The following is a 19,105-nucleotide window of genomic DNA, read 5'->3' as shown; positions in this document are numbered from 1 at the left end:
AAAGTTTACTTGTCCCGTTTGTATTATTCTTAATTTGTTAAATTCTTTTGGGGTGCTATGAGCTTGAGTCTGTTTAAAAGACCAGTTTGCTGCCTTCTGGCTCCATATACAAATACGCTTTTAGTTTTCTTTTATGCTTCTAAACTGCTACTGTAGGAATGAAAGGGTTAACCTTCAGTAAAGTGAGTCATAAAGTCCCTGCTCCAAGTGTTTATAAGGATTTCACTTCCTGCTCTGTTTTCGCAGTCTCTCCGGTGCTCTGTGAAACCTCTTCAGTTGGTGCAACAATGGATCCTGGAATTTTAGAGGATGAATTAACCTGTGCTGTGTGCCTCCATGTGTACCAGAGTCCTGCGACATTGCCATGTCAACACAGCTTTTGTTTGAAATGTATTGAGAGAGTTTGGACCGAGGCAACAGGACCGTTTGAATGTCCTCATTGTCGCCGGAAATTCAAAAACAGGCCAAAACTAGAGAGAAACATCACGCTGAGTAATATAGTGGAAAAATACAACCAATCACAGCTTCCTACTGATGCGTGGCGCGCCAGGTGTGATAGCTGTGATGTAAAGCCATTCCCAGCTGCGAAAACATGTCTTACTTGTTTAGCTTCCTTTTGTTTCCTTCATTTAAGACCACATTTACGGAATAAGACCTACAAAGATCACAACCTCATTGAACCTGTGGCTGACATCACAGCCAGGCAGTGCATCGATCATAAGAAAATCCTGGAGTTTTACTGTAAAGATGAAGCTGAGTGTGTGTGTGTTTCCTGTACAATAATAGGGAAACATAACTCCCACACATTGCTGAGCCTGGATCAGGCACAAGCTGCAGTTAAGGTGAGTAACACAATTCCTGATATTCAGTACAGTGAGGGAGAGTTTTCCTGTTAATGAACAACATTAATTGGAACTGATTGCAGACAGTGCTGATTGAGCCGGTGTGTGTGTGGTTACTCAGTTTCTACAGGACATGGAGCATCTTTTACTGAGAGTTACTGGGAGGGAATAATTCAGCTCAGAGACCAGATGATTAGATTTAGACAGAGGGAGCAGGGGGTTTGCCAACAGCCAGGAAATCTGGAAATATCAGGAAAGTGAAGCTCCAACTGGATTTAACATCAGGACCTCATTAGAAATCTTTTACTCTGTTTCACAACAGCAAGCTGGCCAGACTGAGAGGCTGAGCATACATGTGGGAAATCCTGCATATAAGATAGGAGCTGCAGGCATTGAGGATGGTCCTGGTCTATCAAGCTTGGAAAACTGGGGAGAGGAATGAGAGCATGGTGAAGGGATGGTGGGACTGAGAATGATGGCAGAAGGGAGGATAGAGAAATGGTGGGAGGACAGAGAGAGAGATGGTGGGAGTTGAGAATGATGGCTGGAGGAATGCAAGATGGCACTAAAGAGTGGGGGAGAGGGAGAGATGGTGGTGGAGATAGAGAAAGCACAAAGGAGGGGAAAGATAGCCAGTGAGAGAGTGGCCTCTTAACGGTCTTTTCCCACTGAGCCTTATTTTTTAGATGACAGGAGCAGTTAGGGCGGAAAGGTGATACTAAATATTTTCTCCATCTCAGGCCCCCTCAGAGTTGGGGCATCCTCCGCCTCGGGGCGTTGGAGCTCCGGGACCTCCTCACTCTATCTCTTGATGCTGAGATTAATCCCCTCCTGACCGCTCCCCCCCCCCCCCCCCCCCCCCAGGCATCTCGTACCCTCCTGCCCCTGCCCGAGGGATCCCTGGGACTTACCGTTTCAATGGTCACAGGATTTAGTCCCAGGCACAGCGCTGCAGTACCACTTCTGACCACCGCAACGCTGTGCCTGGCCAGGTTGAAGAGCAGTCGACCAATCGGGACTTTCTTTCAAGGGCGGACAGGAGGTCCTGCCCACTGCCATTCAAAACTCAAGTGAGGTGCTGACTCTCGGGATGACGAGTGCTGATTGCTTGCCATCCTTAAACTCCTACCCATAGTGGACTCTCCCACTGACATTTTAGCTGGGGTGGGAGCAGGGAAGGGCAAGCATTGCTGTGCCCAGTTAAACCCAGCCCCAGGAAAATATTGTCCAATTAACCCAACTTTTATCATTAGGAAAATGCTGGATTTAATTTTTAGGGACCATTTAGAAGATTAAAATACAATCAAGCAACATCAGCATAGTTTTATGAATGTGTGGTGGAATTTGTGTCTCAAACCTTGAATGAAAAAAGAAACCAAAAAGGGAAATGGAGAAAGGAAGTTGACCTTCCATTTTCGAAAGAAATGAAGGTTGAATCAACAATTCGAAAACTTCTGGGTAGAGTGAAACTGGTTAAAACACTAAAAAGGACACAGCCATCCAAGCTCAGTAGATGAGGGTGATTCTGGTAGTGCAGTACAGATATGCTGAAAAAGACAGAAGCTAGATGCAGTCTTGTGTTCTGTGATCCCACCGTTGTAATGATGTACACAGAACATCTAGTTGTTTAACTAGAATAATGATTTATTAACAAACATGTGGAAAGATAACTATACAGTTATCTATATAGATTACTATACAGAGTTTTTTAACACAATGCTTTTTGCTGTGTCGTCGTGTACCTTCTGGCTTGGCGGCCATATTGCCAATATCTTCTTGTTTAGTATCACAGGTGTCGGCCACATTGTCGATGTTTTCCTGTTTAGTATCACAGGTGAGACTCACGGAATCCCCCACTCTACATCTCTTCTTTTTTGTGAGAGTAATATTGTGACTGCGCCTCGTTTTCTATTTGGCTTTGGTAGCACCTGTCTTGCCACTGGTTTGCGCCATGAGAGTGGTTGCTTGTGGATCATCTGCTGAGATGTCCACTGTTGGCATACTTATGAGGGACTGCGGTCGTGGTCAAGTCTGCACCTTCAATAGTGGGCTGCAGACCCTCGCACTCTGGTGTCTGGGTTGAATCCACAGCCCCAACATTTGGTGCTGTTCGTTCATCCTGTGTTTGAGTCCCAAGTGATGGCTCATTGTCGCTCAGTATAATAATGCATGGGTCATCTTTTCCTGAAGAACCAGGTAGTGGCTCATCCTCGTCTGGTAGTATGATACAAGTATCATCTGTCATTGTGGAGCTGCATACAGATACAGCCATCTGCTCCTCTAATATGTCTTTTGGTGGAGTGGCCTGAGGTATTGGTGAGTCCACTACCTGAACCATTTTGTAGGCCTGAGATGATTCACCTTTTGCCTCTGGAGCCAGTTTCTCCAGAATTGGTTTAATTTATTTTGTTATTAGTCTGTTTGCAGCTAAGTTACTCTCATCTGAAGTGTCTGCTACTGGAATCTCACTTTCGATCACTACATACGCTTTCACACTTTTTGATGTCCTGCACAGGATGGGCATCCCTTGTGATCACCTCAACACTCCCCCCAAACCACCGGAATGGTGTTTCATGGTCGTCCCCTTCTGGTTCATCATCTGAATATTCACTTTCCTCATCGTAATCATAGTCGTCGTACTTTTAATCATCGTAATGATTTCATCATAGTCAGCATCATCATATTTATCATCATCGTCTATAATAGCATCTTCCATGAAGTATAATACTGCTCATGGAATTATGTGTTCATGTAGGAAATGACCGATTTTCAAGTCAGCAGCGAGTCTTGCTGCAGAGCTTCCATCTAACACTGCATGCTCTGGAACCTCAGGAGGAGTGAAGAAATTGAAGAGGGAGTCATTTAGCATAGTTTTCGTAACTGTTTTACGAGCATCCCGACTCTTATACGACTGCTTCGTTTTAATGGTTTTCAGCGTGATTTTTTTTACTTTCTTCCAGTTGATGTGGTACCCTATACATCCCGTGATTGCAAATACAAGGAAGTCGGACCACCAGGCCGTGACTCCATCTGGTATGTCTTTGCGAGTACCTTATTTGTGAAGTACTCATGCAGTTCAAACCTAAACTCCAGAGTAAACCTCATTGGCTGTCCCGGATCTGATTAATTTATGGTTACATCTTGTGGATGCTTCAGGATAGGCTCATCACGCTCCTGTATCATGTCACTGAGCAAATCCTAATTTTTGAAGACCGCTAAATAGAACTCTGAAGTTCCCTTTGTATCCTCCATCTCTGCCTCTGGTTGATCTTCTTCCACTTTCACTATCGGTTGTATCTCATCGGATAACGTTGTCACTGTATCTCGTTGTGAGTCACAGTAATCTTCTGTCGCCTCGCTGTATTGGACGTACAGCCGCTCAACTAGGTTCAGGGCCTCACATGCATCCGTTCCTATGATGGACTCGTGTTTCGTATCCACAATGGAAAATGGCATGATGTGACTTCTGTTGTGTACCCATGCTTCGAGTTCACATACACCCAACATCTCAATTTCATTCCCACTGTAGTCTTACCAGTAGTCTTAGTTGTTTGGTCCATTGTGGGACATGAAAAACATTGTTTCGCAAAATGATTTGTACGGCCACACTTGGAACATACTTTTCCAAATGCTGGACATTGCTGTGGTCCCTGACGATTGCCACATCTCTGGCATAAAATGGCGGATCTGATCGGCTGTTTAAAATGGCCGCTCGCACTAAGACCACATTTTTTATTGAACTGCGTCACAGTGCTGATGGCGTTGGCATCTCCTTCCATGTTGGCACCAAAATGTTTCAAGCTGAGTGTACTGGTCTACTGTGCAGCCAGCTCACTCGCATGGCAGATCTTAATACATTTTCTAATTTCAGGTCTTCTTCCCATAACAATCTCTCACGGAGTTTGTCATTTGACATCCCAAACACTATTTGGTCGTGGATCACTGATGACTTTAGATTATTGAAATTACAGGACTGGGCCTCCAGCCTTTGAAATGCAAATCTTCCATTCAATTTCACACAGCAATACATTGCATTGTTGAGGGTCTGATGGAGGCTCTGATGGGATGTTTGGGGGGATCGTTGGGAGGGGGATATGGACAGGGAGTGCAGGATTTGCACTGTGGGGGTGGGGGAGGAGAGCTTGCCAATGGACTTTGGGGGGGCATGTCAGTTATGCACTGATCCCCTTGACAGACCGTGGGGTCCACCTCGTGAGGGCCACGCTTGGGAAAACTTGCACCAAATCCCACCAGGAGGATTTCCCATTGTGGGAGTCGGTACGTAAAGTTGGGGTGGAGACTCAGTGAAAATCATCGATTTTCATCCTCTTGACAGCACAGGGTGTGTAGCTCAAGGCCGCTGGGGGAACAAGAGCAATGGAATGGGATTGATGTCTGGTGCCGATCCTGTTTTTCAGTCAATGCTCTATTCACCGCCAAATTCAAAACATGCTTCCGGCGTCGGGCAATGTAAAATCCACCCCATAGTTATTGGAGCTGTTTCTCAATGTTATGAAGATAACACTGGTGGATCTATGTCACTCAGACTGTGCCATTTCTGGTGAAGGCCATGTCACTGGAAATCGGGTTAGTTGTCCTGTTGTGGCGATCAAACAAAATCCGAGAAGAGAAGTTGAGGTTCTCTGATGTGGACAGAGTTTTGAAAGGCTTTGTGACAGATGGGTGCCTTTATTTCTGACTGGGCTGCTGATTGAATTTGTCTTAACTGCCATTTATAGTTTATAACTGACCATGTTTTGCCTGTTGATTTGTGTTTAACTTTTATGTTGTTTCTAGGTTTTTGTGTACAGACAGTTAGCTAAGATTTTATTGAATTTTTGACTTGTTTGACTCTTGTACAGTAAAAAAAAATCCTGCTTTAAACCATGGAATCTTATGACCTGCTATCTTGTGATCTTAGTAGATAACTGGAATTTTGATTTCTTTTAAAAATAAGTTATTTGGTTTTACCAAGATTGTAACAAATGAAAAATCATGTCCATATTGTGTTGCAGTGGAATTCTCTGATGAAGGCATTCAATGAGGTGTCAACTAAAATATAAGCTCAAATTGTTTGTAATATTAGCATACACAAAGGACTGTCTAAATAAAAGAGAACTAGGATAAATGGATCATTTTTACGTTGACAAACTGAATTCCCCTGGGAGTAATGCTGGAACATCACATATTTACACTCAAAGGAATGGAGTGTATTGTAGCCAAATTTGCTGACTATGCAAAGAAAGGCGGGAAAGCAAGGTGTAAGGTGGATACAAAGATACTATAAAGCAATGTAGATAGGTTGAATGATAGGTTAAATTGTGCAGATGGAGCATAATATGGGAAATATGAGGTACTTGGAAAAATAAAAAAGCAAAATTGATTTAAATAGAGAGAGCCGACAGAATGCTGAGGTAGAGAAGGAGCTGGATGTGTGGGTACATCAAACACAAAATGTTGTGATGAAGGTACAGTAAGTAATTAGATAGGCAAATGGAATGCTTGCCTTGCAAGGGGGATGGCGTATAAAAGTAAGGAAGCCTTTCTATTGCTGTACAGTGTGTTGATGAGACCACATTTAGAGTGCTGCATACAGTTTGGATTTTTATATTTAAGAAGGGATGTACTTCTATTTGGAGCCAATTCAAAGAAGGTTGGTTCCTGGGATGAAAGAGTTCACTATAAGGAAGGATTGAGCAGGTTGGGCCTATACACGTTGAAGATTGGAAGAATGAGAGGAGATCTTATTGAAACATATGGGGCGGGATTTTCAGTTGGCCAATGCCAAAATCGGGAAACGCGACTGGGCGGAGAATTGGTTCCAACCCCAAGATCGCTGTGGATGCTGATTTGACGCCAGTCGCCATTCTCCATCACCTCAACAGTGACATCGATGCGTTCTGGAACGCATGTACAATAAACACCGTTTGGGTGTGGAGATGTGTGAGGCATGCAGGGCAGAGTCCACAGTGCCAACCTGGGCCACTGTGTAGTCCGTTGGACGAGGTTGGGCACGGGGGTACACATCATGCTAACATGTCGGTCTTTCACCCCTGCAGATAATGGAAATTGTAATTCAACCAGCAACGATGGCCTTTCTGTTGGTCACCGCTGCCCTGGGGGATGCCTGTGGCTGCATGAGCTGGCGCTGCTTGAGGAGGAGGAAGCTGCAGCAGCTGAGTGTGTGGTAGCAGAGCGTGCAGCAGCAGAGGAGCCTGCCCCAGGTGAAGAGGAGGCAGCCACCCAGGATGGAGAGCCGGCTGCCCAACAAGCCCAGAAGTGCTGCATGAGGCCTCGTGCGGAGCAGACTCGATGGGCTAAGTGGCCTAATTCTGCTCCTATGTCTTACAGTGTGTACTGGCAGCACCTGTCACTAGATGACCAGCCGGATCCGGCATGCTGTCGAAGACTCCGGTTGAGCAGGGAGACACTGGGCCACAGCTGTTCTCTTTATATATTAATGATCTAGATGTCGGGACTGGGGGCATTCTGGCTAAGTTTGCTGATGATACAAAGATAGGTGGAGGGGCAGGTAGTATGGAGGAGGTGGGGAGGCTGCAGAAAGATTTAGACAGTTTAGGAGAGTGGTCCAAGAAATGGCTGATGAAATTCAACGTGGGCAAGTGCGAGGTCTTGCACTTTGGAAAAAAGAATAGAGGCATGGACTATTTTCTAAACGGTGACAAAATTCATAATGCTGAAGTGCAAAGGGACTTGGGAGTCCTAGTCCAGGATTCTCTAAAGCTAAACTTGCAGGTTGAGCCCACAATTAAGAAAGCAAATGCAATGTTGTCATTTATCTCAAGAGGCTTGGAATATAAAAGCAGGGATGTACTTCTGAAGCTTTATAAAGCATTAGTTAGGCCCCATCAGGAAGGACATACTGGCACTGGAGCGGGTCCAGCGGAGATTCACACGGATGACCCCAGGAATGGTAGGCCTAACATACAATGAACGTCTGAGGATCCGGGGATTATATTCATTGGAGTTTAGGAGGTTGAGGGGAGATCTAATAGAAACTTACAAGATAATGAATGGCTTAGACAGGGTGGACGTAGGGAAGTTGTTTCCATTAGCAGGGGAGACTAGGACCCGGGGGCACAGCCTTAGAATAAAACGGAGTCACTTTAGAACAGAGATGAGGAGAAATTTCTTCAGCCAGAGAGTGGTGGGTCTGTGGAATTCATTGCCACAGAGGGCGGTGGAGGCCGGGACGTTGAGTGCCTTTAAGTTGATAAATTCTTGATTTCTCGAATAATTAAGGGCTATGGAGAGAGAGCGGGTAAATGGAGTTGAAATCAGCCATGATTGAATGGTGGAGTGGACTCGATGGGCCGAATGGCCTTACTTCCGCTCCTATGTCTTATGGTCTTATGGTCTTATATAGAACAAAGAACAAAGAAAAGTACACACAGGAACAGGCCCGTCGGCCCTCCAAGCCTGAGCCGACCATGCTGCCTGTCTAAACTAAAGTCTTCTGCACTTCTGGGGTCCGTAACCCTCTATTCCCATCCTATTCATGTATTTGTCAAGATGTCCCTTAAACGTCACTATCGTCCCTGCTTCTACCACCTCCTCTGGCAGCGAGTTCCAGGCACCCACTACCCTCTGTGTAAAAAAAACTTGCCTCGTACATCTCCTCTAAACCTTGCCCCTCGCACCTTAAACCTATGCCCTCTAGTAATTGACCCGTCTATCCTGGGAAAAAGCCTCTGACTATCCACTCTGTCTTTGCCCCTCATAATTTTGTAGACCTCTATCAGGTCGCCCCTCAACCTCCGTCCAGTGAGAACAAACCGAGTTTTTTCAACCTCTCCTAATAGCTAATGCCCTCCATACCAGGCAACATCCTGGTAAATCTCTTCTGCACCCTCTCTAAAGCCTCCACATCCTTCTGGTAGTGTGACAACCAGAATTGAACACTATACTCCCAGTGTGGCCGAACTAAGGTTCTAACAGCTGCAACATGATTTGCCAATTTTTATACTCATTGTCCCAACCAATGAAAGCAAGCATGCCGTATGCCTTCTTGACTACCTTCTCCACCTGTGTTGTCCCTTTCAGTGACCTGTGGACCTGTACACCTAGATCTCTCTGACTGTCGATACTCTTGAGGGTTCTACCATTCACTGTATATTCCCTACCTGCATTAGAACTTCCAAAATGCATGACCTCACATTTGTTCGGATTAAACTCCATCTGCCATCTCTCCGCCCAAGTCTCCAAATGATCTAAATCCTGCTGTATCCTCTGACAGTCCTCATCGCTATCCGCAATTCCACCAACCTTTGTGTCGTCTGCAAACTTACTAATCAGACCAGTTACATTTTCCTCCAAATCATTTATCTATACTATGAACAGCAAAGGTCCCAGCACTGATCCCTGCGGAACACCACTTGTCACAGCCCTCCAATCAGAAAAGCACCCTTCCATTGCTACTCTCTGCCTTCTATGACCTTTCCAGTTCTGTATCCATCTTGCCAGCTCACTCCTGATCCTGTGTGACTGCGCATCATGCATGTCTGTGCCTGATACCTGGGCAGTGTGCATAACGTTTTCATCCTGGCACACATGATGATTCCTGACATGTTCGAGAAGCTGCCCTGGATAGAGGATTGGCTCCTGGACGACAGGGGTTATCCACTGCGGTTGTGGCTGATCACGCCCATCCGTGGGCCACAGACAGAAGCTGAGACCAGCCCTCCAGTATGATGCTGTGAGGGTCGCCTGTATCATGGCGGCCTGCTGCATCCTCCACAATATAGCCCTGCAGAGAGGCGACGTACTGGAGGAGGAGGATAAAAGCCAGGCCTCATCCGATGAGGAGGATGTGGGGGAGGGGGCGGTTGGACAGAGCATGGGGCACAGACATCCACGGGAAGCCGCAAGGCGTGTGCACCAGGGCCAACGCGACAAGGCGCTCTGATCGCTTCCAGGTTCACCGTGGAGGGGGGGGGGGGAGTGGAAACTGGCCAGGGGCATGGACACCGCACCCCACCCCCACAAATCCCCCCAACCCCTCCCAATGGCCACCCCCGCCCCCCCCCACCTGCAACCCCCTCCGTGATACATACCTGCCACACTACAGGGTGCGGGCCCTGGGTTGTCAGTAACACTAGGTGGGTCTGGTACAGGCAATGGACGATGATGACAACCGCTCTGCAATGAGCTCTGGTGCTCCACATTGTTTTACAATGTCTGACTCCTGCCTACGGTAGCACTTTCCACCGTCCACCTGGGTGATCTCTGCATGCGAGCTGGCCATTCCATCACATGGTCCCATCAGATCCCTGGGGTGATGGTGGTGGGGACTGTCGGTGGGGGTGGGGCGGGGAGCCCAGACCACTCACAATGTCTGTCCATTCCTCCCCCCCCCCCCCCAAATATCTAGATCCCCTCTCTGGCCAGCCCAGACCAGCCCACCCCTCACACTCTTCTGACAGAGCACTGAAGCAGCCTGTAACAGTGTTAACAGGTATTTCATGTGACAACTATTTATAGACACGTGACCTAGCCTGTGTCCTGCACTCGTGTCAACATAACTAGTGTCAACTTTCTGGCCTTACGGGCCCTAATGCTACGTTCTAGGTGGGTCCCCAGATAGTACATCAGGGATGGAAATGACCTGCTGTGATTCCTGCCCTGTGACCTGGGTCCCCATTAGCGACTGTCTTATGGAGTGACTGGGCCTGGATCCTGCTGCTCGAGTGTCCCATGTAGCGTAGTGCCGCCCTGTTCTGCCTGCTGCCCACCAGATGCATCAGGTACAGAAGAGGGGGAGTCTGAGGTGCTGCGGGGTTCTGGCACTTCGGAAGTTCCTCCCTCCACCTGTTATCCTGACGCAGCTGTGTGGTGCGCACCAGATCGTGTCCCACGAGCCTCTTCACTTAAGTCCCAACCGAGGTGAGACTCTCTTGGATGGTGGAGGGTGTTGGAGACAGCTGTGACGGGAATTCCGTGTCATCCCAGGACTCGGGCTCCGGGGTGTCTTTGGTCTCAGATCCATGGCTTGCGTTCGCGCTGCTCTCCTCATCACTGCTCGGCAGCCGGGGCTGGGGATGGGGGACAACAGATGGGCCTGCTGCCGATTCCTCTTTACTATGCTCTTTTCTCTGGCTCTGTTCCAATTAGGGCAATCAGTGAATTTACCGTCTTTCTATATTGTCTATGTCCGAATGCTTAGAGTCGCCAGGTATCGAATGATACCACCATAAGTTTCAACCGGCTATCAATCAAAGAGCCAAACACCAGTTAGTTAGTTCAAGGTCAAGGGTACTTTATTTACATACAATCAATCATGCAACATACACTACTAGGTCACTACTCTTATTACTAAGACAACCTGTACTTAACTTCGGGCAACTGGTTTCGGTCAGGAAACAGTGGCCGCTGTTCAGGATCTCTTGGGTTCGAAGTGGTAACTGCTGCTCGGCTGGGCTCACCCTTCTGGTAGTGGGCGTTGAACTCAAACTTGCTTCTGGTGTTGGTGCAGTTGGCAATGGCCGTGACCGGGGTACGAAGGCCAAAAGCGAGCGAGCATATTTATATTTGGGGGCTTTCTCGCTCTTTTGGGTGGTCCTTCGATTTGGGCCTTACTAATTGGGTGATCCCTGATCACTCCATTCGATTCCTTAGCCAGTAAGTGGGCGGGGATCTGGATGACTGGGCCTGTCAAGCGATCATTTACCCCGTTGTTTGTGTTTCCCTTGGACAGGGAGTGGCAACAAAATGTCTGGGACTGTCCCGGTAGCTGGAGTACCAGTCTTTCGTGTTGGGGGAGATGGGTCATCACCAGCTAATCGGCCTGATTAATATGCTAATGGGACGGGGTTTCGATACCGTCTGGACTTTGCTGACAAAAATGCATTTCAGGCTCAGAACCTGCCTGACTCTTGGCTTGTCCATTTTACCCATCAGTCTTTGCGAGTTGCTCTGTGCTTAGTTGGAAGTGGCCATTCCAGATGGCTACACTCCGTCCTCTTGATCCACAACGTGAAGCATGAAGGATCACAATACTGGGTCTTCTTTGTTCTCTTGGGATGCCGGGTACCCTTAACCAAAGACAGGTTCTACTCTACTCTGTCCTCTGGGTCCAAAAACATTTGCCTAATTTCCCTAAACAACATATGTCTAAGAATCTCCAGAGGGCCATTTAACATTCAGCAAAAGGGGAACCTCTAACTTCCTCTAACGAGACTACACTCATGCTGCTATTTACAATCCAAAAACTTATGTTACAATACAAAAAATATTCGAAAGCAGCATCGCATTTCTTCCTGTCACGGACACTTACATACACGGGAAAAAAAAACTTTATTCATAAATCAACAACAACCGCGGAATTTATTAAAGAAAAGATTCAGAAGAGTGTGGGGTCTGCTGGAGTCCGAGGAAAGGGGCTCTGAATGTATATACTGGGGGTCGGGAGGCTCTCCATCTCCATTCCTGCAATCTAATTTTCTGAATGACGCTGTACAATATGGTTATTACTAGTAAGGCCTCCACTGTGTAGGACAGTGAACACCACTTTGTCAAAATATACACCAGTATATCATGGTGCAGGCACACACACTGATGGACACAGAGCAAGACCAACACCCAACACCGCAGCCAATCACCAGTTAGAGCACACTCACTATATAGACAGAGGGCATCAGAGTTCCCGCTCATTCGGGATGCAGCCTCTCAGAAGGACAGAGCTTACAGTTTACATAAGAACATAAGAACTAGAAACAGGAGTAGGCCATTTGGCCCCTCGAGCCTGCTCCACCATTCAGTGAGATCATGGCTGATCTTTTGTGGACTCAGCTCCACTTTCGGCTCGAACACCATAACCCTTAATCCCTTTATTCTTCAAAAAACTATCTATCTTTATCTTAAAAACATTTAATGAAGGAGCCTCTACTGCTTCACTGGGCAAAGAATTCCATAGATTCACAACCCTTTGGGTGAAGAAGTTCCTCCTAAATTCAGTCCAAATCTACTTCCCCTTATTTTGAGGCTATGCCCCCTAGTTCTGCTTTCACCCACCAGTGGAAACAACCTGCCCGCATCTATCCTATCTATTCCCTTCATAATTTTATATGTTTCTATAAGATCCCCCTTCATCCTTCTAAATTCCAACGAGTACAGTCCCAGTCTACTCAACCTCTCCTCGTAATCCAACCCCTTCAGCTCTGGGATTAACTGAGTGAATCTCCTCTGCACACGCTCCAGTGCCTGTATGTCCTTTCTCAAGTAAGGAGACCAAAACTGAACACAATACTCCAGGTGTGGCCTCACTAACACCTTACACAATTGCAGTATAACCTCCCTAGTCTTAAACTCCATCCCTCTAGCAATGAAGGAATTTCGGCGGGAGCAGAGTGCAGGGGCCTGTCGGGAGGTAAGTTTTTGATTTAAAAACACTTACCTTACAGGAGCAGTCCTCAGAATTTCGGCGGGAGCAGAGTGCAGGGGCCTGTCGGGAGGTAAGTTTTTGATTTAAAAACACTTACCTTACAGGAGCAGTCCTCAGAATTTCGGCGGGAGCAGAGTGCAGGGGCCTGTCGGGAGGTAAGTTTTTGATTTAAAAACACTTACCTTACAGGAGCAGTCCTCAGAATTTCTCCGGGAGCAGAGTGCAGGGGCCTGTCGGGAGGTACGTTTTTGATTTAAAAACACTTACCTGGTCCCGTTTCTGTTCTTTCCTGTTTTATTTTTTATTTTTTTAATATAAGGCGGGAACCGGAAGTTCGACCCGCGGACTTCTGGGAAGGTCCCCCCCCCGCCCCCCCCAACCAATAAATTCTGGTGGAGAGGAAACCCGAGACACTACACGTGTAGTGTCTCCCACCCGCCCTCCTCCTCTAACCTAATAATAAGACCCATTGGTGTGAGGTAAGTGCCATATTATATTATTATTATTTTTTATTTATTTATTAACCAGAACTTGGTTGGAAGTTAGAGGGATGGAAGGGAAGGTAGTGCAATGTTCCTCCTGCAGGATGTTTGAGGTGAGGGATGCCGTTAGTTTCCCTGCTGATTTTACCTGCAGGAAGTGCAGCCATCTCCAGCTCCTCCAAGACTGAGTTAGGGAACTGGAGCTGGAGTTGGATGAACTTCGGATCATTCGGGAGGCAGAGGGGGTCATAGATAGCAGCATCAGGGAATTAGTTACACCAAAGATTGGAGATAGATGGGTAACTGTAAGAGGGACTGGGAAGAAGCAGTCAGTGCAGGGATCCCCTGCGGTCGTTCCCCTGAGTAACAAGTATACCGCTTTGGATACTTGTGGGGGGGATGACTTACCAGGGGTAAGCCATGGGGTACGGGCCTCTGGCATGGAGTCTGTCCCTGTTGCTCAGAAGGGAAGGGGGGAGAGGAGTAGAGCATTAGTAATTGGGGACTCGATAGTCAGGTGCACAGATAGGAGATTTTGTGGGAGCGAGAGAGACTCACGTTTGGTATGTTGCCTCCCAGGTGCAAGGGTACGTGATGTCTCGGATCGTGTTTTCCGGGTCCTTAAGGGGGAGGGGGAGCAGCCCCAAGTCGTGGTCCACATTGGCACTAACGACATAGGTAGGAAAGGGGACAAGGATGTCAGGCAGGCTTTCAGGGAGCTAGGATGGAAGCTCAGAACGAGAACAAACAGAGTTGTTATCTCTGGGTTGTTGCCCGTGCCACGTGATAATGAGATGAGGAATAAGGAGAGAGAGCAATTAAACACGTGGCTACAGGGATGGTGCAGGCGGGAGGGATTCAGATTTCTGGATAACTGGGGCTCTTTCTGGGGAAGGTGGGACCTCTACAGACAGGATGGCCTACATCTGAACCTGACGGGCACAAATATCCTGAGGGGGAGATTTGTTATTGCTCTTTGGGGGGGTTTAAACTAATGCAGCAGGGGCATGGGAACCTGGATTGTAGTTTTAGGGTACGGGAGATTGAGAGTATAGAGGTCAGGAGCACAGATTTGACTTCGCAGGAGGGGGCCAGTGTTCAGGTAGGTGGTTTGAAGTGTGTCTACTTCAATGCCAGGAGTATACAAAATAAGGTAGAGGAACTGGCAGCATGGGTTGGTACCTGTGACTTCGATGTTGTGGCAATTTCGGAGACATGGATAGAGCAGGGACAGGAATGGTTGTTGCAGGTTCCGGGGTTTAGGTGTTTTAGTAAGCTCAGAGAAGGAGGCAAAAGAGGGGGAGGTGTGGCGCTGCTAGTCAAGAACAGTATTACGGTGGCGGAGAGGATGCTAGATGGGGACTCTTCTTCCGAGGTAGTATGGGCTGAAGTTAGAAACAGGAAAGGAGAGGTCACCCTGTTGGGAGTTTTCTATAGGCCTCCTAATAGTTCTCGGGATGTAGAGGAAAGGATGGCGAAGATGATTCTGGATAAGAGCGAAAGTAACAGGGTAGTTATTATGGGAGACTTTAACTTTCCAAATATTGACTGGAAAAGATATAGTTTGAGTACATTAGATGGGTCGTTTTTTGTACAATGTGTGCAGGAGGGTTTCCTGACACAATATGTTGACAGGCCAACAAGAGGTGAGGATTTGGTTTTGGGTAATGAACCAGGCCAGATGTTAGATTTGGAGGTAGGTGAGCACTTTGGGGACAGTGACCACAATTCGGTGACTTTTACGTTAGTGATGGAAAGGGATAAGTATACCCCGCAGGGCAAGAGTTATAGCTGGGGGAAGGGCAATTATGATGCCATTAGACATGACTTGGGAGGGGTAGGTTGGAGAAGTAGGCTGCAAGTGTTGGGCACACTGGATATGTGGAGCTTGTTCAAGGAACAGCTACTGCGTGTTCTTGATAAGTACGTACCGGTCAGGCAGGGAGGAAGGTGTCGAGCGAGGGAACCGTGGTTTACCAAAGAAGTGGAATCTCTTGTTAAGAGGAAGAAGGAGGGCTATGTGAAGATGAGGTGTGAAGTTTCAGTTGGGGCGATTGATAGTTACAAGGTAGCGAGGAAGGATCTAAAGAGAGAGCTAAGACGAGCAAGGAGGGGACATGAGAATTATTTGGCAGGTAGGATCAAGGAAAACCCAAAAGCTTTCTATAGGTATGTCAGGAATAAAAGAATGACTAGGGTAAGAGTAGGGCCAGTCAAGGACAGGGATGGGAAGTTGTGAGTGGAGTCTGAAGAGATAGGCGAGATACTAAATGAATATTTTTCGTCAGTATTCACTCAGGAAAAAGAGAATGTTGCGGAGGAGAATGCTGAGACCCAAGCTATTAGAATAGATGGCATTGAGGTACGTAGGGAAGAGGTGTTGGCAATTCTGGACAGGCTGAAAATAGATAAGTCCCCGAGGCCTGATGGGATTTATCCTAGGATTCTCTGGGAAGCCAGGGAAGAGATTGCTGAGCCTTTGGCTTTGATTTTTATGTCATCATTGGCTACAGGAACAGTGCCAGAGGACTGGAGGATAGCAAATGTGGTCCCTTTGTTCAAGAAGGGGAGTAGAGACAACCCCGGCAACTATAGACCGGTGAGCCTCACGTCTGTTGTGGGTAAAGTCTTGGAGGGGACTATAAGAGACAAGATTTATAATCATCTAGATAGGAATAATATGATTAGGGATAGTCAGCATGGCTTTGTGAAGGGTAGGTCATGCCTCACAAACCTTATCGAGTTCTTTGAGAAGGTGACTGAGCAGGTAGACAAGGGTAGAGCAGTTGATGTGGTGTATATGGATTTCAGTAAAGCGTTTGATAAGGTTCCCCACGGTAGGCTATTGCAGAAAATACGGAGGCTGGGGGTTGAGGGTGATTTAGAGATGTGGATCAGAAATTGGCTAGCTGAAAGAAGACAGAGGGTGGTGGTTGATGGGAAATGTTCAGAATGGAGTTCAGTTACAAGTGGCGTACCACTAGGATCTGTTCTGGGGCCGTTGCTGTTTGTCATTTTTATAAATGACCTAGAGGAGGGCGCAGAAGGGTGTGTGAGTAAATTTGCAGACGACACTAAAGTCGGTGGTGTTGTCGACAGTGCGGAAGGATGTTGCAGGTTACAGAGGGACATAGATAAGCTGCAGAGCTGGGCTGAGAGATGACAAATGGAGTTTAATGTAGAGAAGTGTGAGGTGATTCACTTTGGAAGGAATAACAGGAATGCGGAATATTTGGCTAATGGTAAAATTCTTGAAAGTGTGGATGAGCAGAGGGATCTCGGTGTCTATGTACATAGATCCCTGAAAGTTGCCACTCATGATAAATTGCCCTTAGTGTCCAAAATTGCCCTTGGTGTTGGGTGGAGGTGTTGGGTTTGGGTGGGGTGCTCTTTCCAAGAGCCAGTGCAGACTCAGGGGGCCAAATGGCCTCCTTCTGCACTGTAAATTCAATGATAATCTATGATTAATCTAGGACAAAGGTACGGCACAACATCGTGGGCCGAAGGGCCTGTTCTGTGCTGTATTTTCTAAGTTCTAAGTTCAGGTTGATAGGGCTGTGAAGAAGGCCTCTGGTGTGTTGGCCTTTATTGGTAGAGGGATTGAGTTCCGGAGTCATGAGGTCATGTTGCAGCTGTACAAAACTCTGGTACGGCCGCATTTGGAGTATTGCGTACAGTTCTGGTCACCTCATTATAGGAAGGACGTGGAAGCTTTGGAACGGGTGCAGAGGAAATTTACCAGGATGTTGCCTGGTATGGAGGGAATATCTTATGAGGAAAGGCTGATGGACTTGAGGTTGTTTTCGTTAGAGAGATGAAGGTTAAGAGGAGACTTAATAGAGGCATACAAAATGATCAGAGGGTTAGATAGGGTGGACAGTGAGAGCCTTCTCCCGCGGATGGAAATGGCTAGCACGAGGGGACATAGCCTTAAACTGAGGGGTAATAGATATAGGACAGAGGTCAGAGATAGGTTCTTTATGCAAAGAGTGGTGAGGCCGTGGAATGCCCTACCTGCAATAGTAGTGAACTCGCCAACATTGAGGGCATTTGAAAGGGTATTGGATAAGCATATGGATGATAATGGCATAGTGTAGGTTAGATGGCTTTTGTTTTTTTGACTTCCCATGTCGGTGCAACATCGTGGGCCGAAGGGCCTGTATTGCGCTGTATCTTTCTAGGTTCCATGTTCTATGTTCGATTGGCTCCCCGTTATCTACCGCACTGGTAATGTCCTCAAAAAATTCCACAAAATTAGTTAGGCACAACCTGCCCTTTATGAACCCACGCTGCGTCTGCCCAATGGGACAATTTCCAACCAGATGCCTCGCTATTTCTTCCTTGATGATAGATTCCAACATCTTCCCTACTACCGAAGTTAAACTCACTGGCCTATAATTACCCACATTCTGCCTACCTCCTTTTTTAAACAGTGGTGTCACGTTTGCTAATTTCCAATCCGCTGGGACCACCCCAGAGTCTAGTGAATTTTGGTAAATTATCACTCGTGCATTTGCAATTTCCCTAGCCATCTCTTTAGGCACTCTGGGATGCATTCCAACAGGGCCAGGAGACTTGTCTACCTTTAGCCCCATTAGCTTGCCCATCACTACCTCCTTGGTGATAACAATCCTCTCAAGGTCCTCATCTGCCATCGCCTCATTTCCATCAGTCACTGGCATGTTATTTGTGTCTTCCACTGTGAAGACCGACCCAAAAAACCTGTTCAGTTCCTCAGCCATTTCCTCATCTGCCATTATTAAATCCCCCTTCTCATCCTCTAAAGGACCAATATTTACAGCACAGATCTTCACCATGTGCTGAGTGCTGGTTAGGACAGGAATAGGTCTTTAGTTTAATCTGACATCGTTTTAATCCTCAGTGAAAGTATGTTCAACAGTTTCTAACTTAATAAAATAGTGTTGTACTATTTTAAGTGTTGGTGACCTGTATGTGTTCCACGGATCCAGAGCACCCAACACATCATGGTACCAGTAGTTGAGGGATGTTAGAACTTCTTAGACCTGACTTCCGGGTGCGGCTATGCAGAGTTAGGTCGCATATTCAGTAGCTCCCGCTTGGAACGGACTTTTGGGCTCTTTTACAGGGCCCCCACGGCATTTGTTTGACATTTCCCGTTGTGGGAAGAAGACTGCAGCAGTCCCCTGACAGTGTCCCCCAGGAATGTTATGTCTTTTGGCTACCAGACCCGGCAGAAACAGTAAAAGATTTGGCTGCAACAGGATAAACAGGGCCTCTTCCAGCATGCAGGCGGGGGAAGGGCAAGTTTAAAGCTGCAATCTGACTTGACTCTATCAAAGGTGAATTCTAGCAGCAGAGGGAACAACTGTGAAAAGATCTACCAAGGCCATTGATGAAGC

The 19,105-nt window shown here is 47.0% G+C and overlaps 1 protein-coding gene across 1 annotated transcript in view; it reads left to right on the top strand.

Annotated features, from left to right (window-relative positions):
• The first annotated feature begins 282 nt into the window (after positions 1-282).
• LOC140426739 (E3 ubiquitin/ISG15 ligase TRIM25-like) overlaps positions 283-19,105 on the top strand; it is a 133,032-nt gene continuing 114,209 nt past the window's right edge. Inside the window, exons 1-2 of the mRNA XM_072511869.1 lie at positions 283-842; positions 3,803-3,875. Coding sequence (XP_072367970.1) covers positions 288-842; positions 3,803-3,875 — 628 coding nt within the window. The 5' untranslated portion in view covers positions 283-287. The remainder of the gene's footprint in view (positions 843-3,802; positions 3,876-19,105) is intronic.

The sequence above is a fragment of the Scyliorhinus torazame genome, chromosome 7 (assembly GCF_047496885.1).
Source record: "Scyliorhinus torazame isolate Kashiwa2021f chromosome 7, sScyTor2.1, whole genome shotgun sequence".
NCBI lineage: Eukaryota > Metazoa > Chordata > Chondrichthyes > Carcharhiniformes > Scyliorhinidae > Scyliorhinus > Scyliorhinus torazame.
This window is presented reverse-complemented; position numbering and strand designations above follow the sequence as displayed.